Consider the following 7,799-nt stretch of genomic DNA (forward strand, 5'->3'; position numbering starts at 1 on the left):
CGTAAATGACCTCAGACAACAGGTCTGCCTTTATTCAACAAGTGGTTAAGTTGTTGCTGCAGACCTTGAGAATCAAGCAAAGGTTTGGAGGTGTGGATCATCCACAGTCACAAGGCATGGTAGAAAGGATTCATGGCACGTAAAAATTGAATAAGATTTGCACCAGCACCAACCTTAATTGGGTCGATGCACTGCCACTGGCACTAATGAGTAATCGCATGCAGTCTAACTGCATGACAAATTTGACGCTGCATGAAATGCTTACTGGTAGACCTCTGTCAGTGTCCAAGTGGAGGGCCCTGTATGAGGGACCAGCTTGGAACAATTGGAGCTGGAACTGAAGCAGTCTATGCAGCAGCTAACTATGGTGCTTAAGTCTATCCACACACACAGGAGAAGCAAAAAGAACCCGTGTCCGACTCAGAGGAAGGACCTATTAAACCCGGGGATCGGGTGTATATGCGGGTTTTCCGGACAAAGTGGAATGAGCCGAGGAGAGAGGGACCCTTCACAGCGACCAAGGCATCGCCCACAGCTGTTCAAGTGGAAGGACGACACACGTGGTACCACCTCAACCATTGCACCAAAGCTGTCCCACAGACACGGGCTGACACTGGAGCTGAGGTAAGTGGGGATGAGGAAGAGGCTGCTGCGAGCGGACAGGACATGCAGGAAGCCAGTATTTCTCAGCGGAGCATTGAACAGTTGGTAAAGGAGACATTTGAGAACACTGACAACTCTGGAACTGATGGTGAGGCCGGAGAAGGGGTGGGGGAACCCACAGCTGCAGCCCTCCCCAGTCCCAGGGTTTCCTACCCATGTACAGACTTGGAAAGCATCAACTTGGCAGGCCTGGCAGAACTGGCCCCATAGTGCCACTACTGTGCAGGCCACAAGGCTGAGAGGGGTCAGCAGTGTGGAGCCCACCTCGCTAGAATGGGCACATGCCCATGATAATTATTGATACCAATGGCGAATTACACAGCCGTGATGCTGACCAGACAGGACTGTTTCCTGTGTGCCAAGGCAAAACCATCTTACTTTGCTGCCCCTATGCCTTATACCTCGTCCACCTGAATCCAATGGCGGCAACGAAGGCCCAGCCGCCCATTTGACACAAATGACTCATCATATTTGCAGCCCTATTGCCCTTTCTGGTGCCTTCTCCTCCAGGCTTCCACATTTTTTCAACAAGATGATGCAGGGAGGCGGCACCTCCAAGAGTGGTGCGGTTATAGCACTCCTTGGTCTACCAGTAAAACTAATCACACGTGAAGGTTTGAGCTTTGAATGTTTGAAACGAATTGGCTCTGCGCAAGTAGGCCAGTTTGGAGGCCTTTGTGGAAATACATTTGCCATTTGATTTCTCAACACATCCCATAGCAGATGCCTGGTGGCTGTGTGGTCGGAAAGTGGGGTTGCATCCGACACTTCCCTGTGACTGGAATGGTATCTGTTCTCGGGTGATGCACTTTCATGAAATTGTTGTGTCACCACGAGCTCAGCTTGATGCTGTATCGCAACCGACTTTGCACCACCCTAAACGACACTAACTCCCTGACCCAGTGGTACGACTTGATAGTTAAGTCAGCTTCGGGGAATTCCCATTGCGTTTAAAGCCAGAAACAAGATTGTCGCAGGGTGGGAAGTTCTTATCCCTGTTATAGGGGTTAGCAAGAATACCAAATGGATTAATTTCATCTATTACAATTAACAAAGATTTATTAACTACACTGGTGATACCCTCTCAGTCTTGGGAGAGCAGTTGGATGCACCGACCAAAATGACATAGCAAAACAGACAGGTTCCGGACTGGATGTGAGCTGAGAAAGGAAGAGTCTGTGTAATGTTTGCGGAACACTGTTACACCTTTATACCTAACAATACCAGTCCAGGGTGGTCTTTTACTAAGGCGATGGAGAAGCTAACGAGCCTTAGCAAGGAGCTTAAGGACAACGCAGGCTTTGGCCATCTTATTTCTGGTTGGATAGTGTAATCGGGGGATTGGAAGCTCGGTTTGCCAGGGTCAGAATTATTATAGGTGTCGTTCTGCTTGGCATCGCACTTGTGTTTTGCTGTGATCTACCTCTTATTAAGTCTCTTCCAGTGCATTTCACTGCATGGCAGCTCCTGGTTGTTTCGACAACCTCTGAAAAATCCCCCCTTCCAGTGGAGATTCGACACTTTATTACTATGATCCTATGTCCGCGGAGGTGCAGAAGGCCTGTTGGGACAATGGCTCCTGAGCTTATCATAACCTTGGTTAAAATGTGGACCAAAGAGCTCACTTCCAGAGATGAGATAAGAGTGACAACACTAGACATAAAGGCTCCGAGTGTAGCATCATGGAGCAATAGCAAAATTAAAATCAGTAGGAACTGGGGACAAACTCTCCGCTTTTTTGAGTCATACCTGGAGCCTAGAAAAATGATTATTAGAGGTCAATTATTTTAACTCCAGGATATCTCTGCAGGTGGTCCATAGTGTTAGTGGCTCAGTCCAACCATTTTCAGCTACTCTATCAATGGCTTTCTCTCCAGCATAAAATAATAAATGGAATTGTTTGCTGATGACTGCACGACGTTCAGAAACATTTGTGGCTCCTCAACTATGAAGCCATCGATGTTCAAAGGCAACAAGATCTGGAAATATCCATACTTGGGTTGAGAAATGGCAAGTAACATCTGTGCCTCACAAATGTCACGTTATTACCACCTTTGGCATTAAATAGTGTTACCATGACTGAACTCCCCACTGTCCATATCCTTGGGAGAACATTGACTGGAAAGTCTTCTGGACACACTACATAAACACAATGGCTATAAAAGCAGGCTAGGAGGCTTGGAATATTGTGGCGAGTAGCTCAACTCATGACTCTTCAAAGCATGACCATCATCTACAACGCCCAAATAAAGAGTGTGTTGGAATACTCTCCAATTCTGCTAATGTGAGCAGCTCTGACAACACTCAAGAAGCTTTGCAATATCCAGGAGTATGCAGCTCGCTTGAATGGCACTATATCTAGAAAAATTCACTCCCTCCACCACAGACACACAGTAATTGCAGTGTGTACTATTTACAAGGAGCATTGCAGAAATTCACCAAAGCTCCTCAGGCAACACGTGACAAGCTCATGGCCACCTCTGTATAGAAGAACCAGGACAGTCGAAACTTGAGAACATCACAACCTGCAGGTTCCCTTCCAAGCTACTCACTATCCTGACTGAGAAACAAATAGCTGTTTCTTCACTGTCGCATAACCAAAATCCTGGGATTCCCAGTTGAACGATATTGTGTGTCAACGCAATGCAAGTAGACTGCAGCAGTTCAAGAACGGATCTCACCACTGCTTTCTCAATTGTAACTGGAAACGAACAACAAATGCTGGCCAGCCAGTGACTCCTCGCATCCCACAAATGAATATTAAAGTAAGAGAATTTCAGATTTGTATGGTTTTCTTAATCATTGTAATAAGTAGAACTGATTTCTTGAGCAAAAAATTATGCCATTCTATAAGATTCGGAGCAGGAATAAAAGTGTGAATAATCTGATCATAATCATTGCGAGAGTCAGATTATTCATCACATTATGAATTCAACCAGAAGTAAACATAAAGTGTGTGGGGCAGAATTAACGATAGAGACAAAATACAAATGCCAGATTTCAAACAAAAAAGAGACACACAGCGTAATGGAAGACACGGGCACAGTCATATGTACCTAGACACGGGATTGTGCAGGTATATTGATACTTTTTAACTCAGCTTCTCGGTTTGGTTTCAGACAGAAATAAATATTTAAATTGGTGGTATATTGTTCATTATTGCAGGATATGTAAGTTGCCTGATGGCAAACTAAGTGATTTTACATCAAGCCAGCATAATCAGGTTAAAGTTACTCCTCCGTGTAAGTGTGCGTGTGGATCAGCCTGGGAAAGGTACGAATTGAAGCCATCGCTGAACTGGTAGCAGTAGATATTCTGCTGCTGATACTAGCATCAGAACAGCAGCATTTGGGAAAAAGAAGAAATGTTACTGGTTCTAAATGTTCGTGAAACACAAGTCATTTTTCATGAAACAATGCAAAACTTTGAGCTTTCCCTCATGGGCGAGCAAACCAACCACCCAGTCATGCCCTCATCCACATTAACTTGCTGGTATCTCAATACGTTGTAAGCCTGGGTAAATTGTTTCTCGAAAGTCTGCTGGCACACCCGCGCTGACACAAATGTTCTTGCGTGCATCGGGTTTGAGACAGCGATTCAATTAAGCAATCGGTTGTATCTGATAAACCCACTTCGCCCTTCTTTCCCTTAACGAGTGTGGTCAAAGCAGCCAACTGATGATCCTGATAAACTTCATTCAGTTTTGAGGACTGACCCCCTTGTACTCATCAAATAATCCCACCGCACCGACTCCCATCCCCCCGAAAACACAGATGGACTCAATTTCGTGAATGAGGACAGAACTATGCAGTAGCGTCACATGAAAGGGAGAAAAGTGCAGGCACGCTCGAGCATCTGACAGCCAGATATCTCTTATCAGACTCAGCCACAGCACTTAGTGTAGGTCTGGAATTGGCATGATAGGAGGGATACGATTACACTGGAAAGAGTACAGAGGGCATCTTTCAGGATGTTGCCTGAGCTGGAGAGTTTGGCAATATTGGAGTAGCGGAGATTGAGCAGGAACATGATTCAGATGTGTAAACCTGTGAGGCTCTTAGATAGAATAGACAAGTAGGAACTTTTTTTTCCCTTTGCTGGAAGCATAATCGACCAGGGTGTATAAACTTAACTTAAGAAGATGGAGTTTTACACAGTACATATTGAAACATTTCTTTTTCACCTGGAAAATCTGAAAAACGCTGCCTTTAAGGGCGGTAGAGCCAGAAATTCTTATAACTTTTAAAACAATGTATTCATATGTACAGTTGTGGTGCGAGTGCGTTCAAGGCCATGAACTTCATGGTCAAAATGACATTAGGATTGTTAGCTGTTTATTTCTAACAGGTGGAAAATCGATGGGGTGAGAGGCGTTTTTTTCTGCGGTGTAAAGCTCTATGACTCTGGGATTTGGAAGAATTTGACATTGCTCGGTTTTAGAGTCATGACATTACTTTTGAACATCATCCAAGATTCCATTGCAGTCTAGAGGCTCTGGACAACTGGCACACCTTCATGAGTGTATGTGCATCGAGTAATGACAAACAAATTCAATCTGTCTCTGAGTGCAACCTTGAACGTGCTTTGAAATTGTAAGTTGGGATGATTAGAGAATGCTGACCTTGACAGCAATTCTGGAATTCAATGAGATAATTCCTTTAAGAATGAAATGCAATAAGTCCTTGCCTCTTGAATCATGAATCCGCAAGTGCTGATATCAACAATTCAATGACCAGTGCTCTCAAGGCTGATGCAGCAGAGAGAGAAAAAAACGTCTGGATGTTTTCAGGTAACACTGTGCAAAACTAAGAGATAATCAGGATTGCCGATTATGAAGTCAGAGTTAAAGCACTGTGGAGCTGGAAGAACACAGCTGGCCAGGCAACAGCAGAGGAGCAGGAAAGTTGACGTTTCGGGTTGGGACCTTTCTTCAGAAATGGGCACAAAAAAATGTGCAAAACTGCCCTGGTTTCCATTTCGGTATTCATTTTGCATTGTGGAGAGGAATCACATAACATAATTTAAGTGAACGTTTAAAAGGAAATTGGGACAAAATGTGAAGCATCAGATAAAATGCAAATTATATCAGATTAATGTAATTGTAACATTACAAAAGCTTAACAAATACATTCAGTACATGTTCCATTCCATGTTTTACCTCTTCCCTGAATTGAACCTGCGTCCCAACATAAATAAACGGATTGATGCACGAACTCAATAATTGAAGCATGTATCCGGTTTGCTGAAGAACAAATGTGGTATTACTAAAATCCGAGCTGGCTGAAAATGTAAGATTTGCAAGTCGAACATAAAGAATCGATGCGCAAAATAATGCATAGAAAAGGAGGAAACTCCCTGAGATAGCAAAAAGTAAAATAATCGATTTGCTACGGTTTTCTATCTCCGTATCACTTCGATTCTCTGCATTTTTCTGGTAACAGAGTCTCCTGCGTGCTGCATTGGCCAAAATAATGTGTCTGACTGTCAGAGCATTGAGCAGTAAAATCAGCGTGAAAGGGAGAAGAGGTGTTAAAATGGCACGGATACACTCGTATGCACCCCATGCAGGTGACGTATAAAAAGTACTTTTTACACCACAGAACCAGGGTATTTGATCAATTATGTAGATAGGTTCATAAACAAAATACGTGGGGATATTTTTCAGACAGGAAAGAGCGCACACGATTCCTATGGCCCACGCTGCCATCCGTTGCGTGCAGTATTTTATTTTCAGCTTCTGGGAACAAATGGCGACGAATCGATCAAAAGTGAAAGTGACTGTTATCCACGCAGATACGTCAATGACTGCAAAATTTAATGAAGAACGAAAACTGCACACTGGTGTGATAGAAAGGAAACTGGATGGGAAGTAAGTCCCAGCGATCCGGTTTAAAATTACAACAGTGATCATGACCAGTAGATCTGTCACTGCCATGGCCACCAGGTAATATATTACACATCCGGAGAGACCACATCTACTTCGCGCCAGAATCAAAACTACTGTCAAGTTTGCTGTAAGAGAGGGCGATGCAGGATGAGAATGAGTGTTCAGTAGGTTAGTTTCCCAAATAAAGTCATTAATTTTAAATGATTTTTCATGACATTTAGAAGTTTGAATTCTTGTTCTATGTTGAAAATAACCTATAATGCCAGAGCCAGTGTGCACTTCGATTAAAAGGACAAATGCATTGGATGTAAGGAATAAATGGCAAAGTAGTTCAGAATAATCTGGTGACACCTAACTGAGAAAAGCGAGAAAAAATGCATTGAAGCTCTTAAAGAAATATGAAAGATGTTGTACTTATGGACTTATCAAATGAGGCAATTAATTAAACACTAAATTCTAAATGTGGAAACTATCATGACAGCGGCTTATATTCGAATAAGACGAACATTCCATTTAATAAAAATATGATTTATTGCTCAAAAAACAAACAAATTGCATAAAATGTATACACCAGAGGAGGAAAATGAATGCCTAATTTGCTGTTCTGCTCTTCGTACTTGATGGGGAAATGCACAGCAAAACACAATGTGATCACTGAGCTTTTAGAATGACAGCCAATGGAACCCCTGTTTTTTTTTTACTAAATACTGGAACCGATTATTGGTGAGCTGCGTCTAAGAGGCCGACCGTGTCCAGTATGAAACTTCACCTTTTCTTGTTTTGGGATGATTGGATAAATTATCAATTTGACAACATACTGATTAGATGGACTGGAAGTGAAACAATGAGAATTGGAATAAGAGCAAACGTTCTTGCCCATTGACTTTATGCATCTATGCAATGGGATTATGGTTGATCATCGACTTCAACACCAGTATGGGCAGGTTGCTATTACTACTACTACTACTACTAACTGTTAATATTAACATTATCTGGAAATCTATTGTCTTCAAGTTGCTAAAAAAATGACATTCTTCTACAGCCCTTGTGGATAGAGAGCACCTTAACATTATGCCCTTCTGCGTAAATAAGTTCACACTAATCTCTGTTAACAATTACCTCTGTCTTGCTCTGTTTATGCATTTCTTGATTCAATACTCCGCAGGTATGGAAATCATCCATCATGTATCTGACTATGCATCCTAATAAAATTGTATTTACTTCAGCAATGTAATCCCTCAGTCTTCAA

At 42.6% G+C, this 7,799-nt stretch overlaps 1 protein-coding gene across 1 annotated transcript; it reads right to left on the bottom strand.

Annotated features, from left to right (window-relative positions):
• Window positions 1-2,368: 2,368 nt before the first annotated feature.
• LOC132208817 (sex peptide receptor-like) lies at window positions 2,369-6,598 on the bottom strand. Its single transcript, XM_059644144.1, has 3 exons — window positions 5,822-6,598; window positions 3,898-3,990; window positions 2,369-2,419 (listed from the first exon to the last, which is right to left on the bottom strand). The coding sequence occupies exons 1-3, from the start codon at window positions 6,596-6,598 to the stop codon at window positions 2,369-2,371; spliced, it is 921 nt and encodes a 306-aa protein (XP_059500127.1).
• Window positions 6,599-7,799: the final 1,201 nt, after the last annotated feature.

The sequence above is a fragment of the Stegostoma tigrinum genome, unplaced genomic scaffold, assembly GCF_030684315.1.
Source record: "Stegostoma tigrinum isolate sSteTig4 unplaced genomic scaffold, sSteTig4.hap1 scaffold_54, whole genome shotgun sequence".
In the NCBI taxonomy this organism is placed as follows: domain Eukaryota; kingdom Metazoa; phylum Chordata; class Chondrichthyes; order Orectolobiformes; family Stegostomatidae; genus Stegostoma; species Stegostoma tigrinum.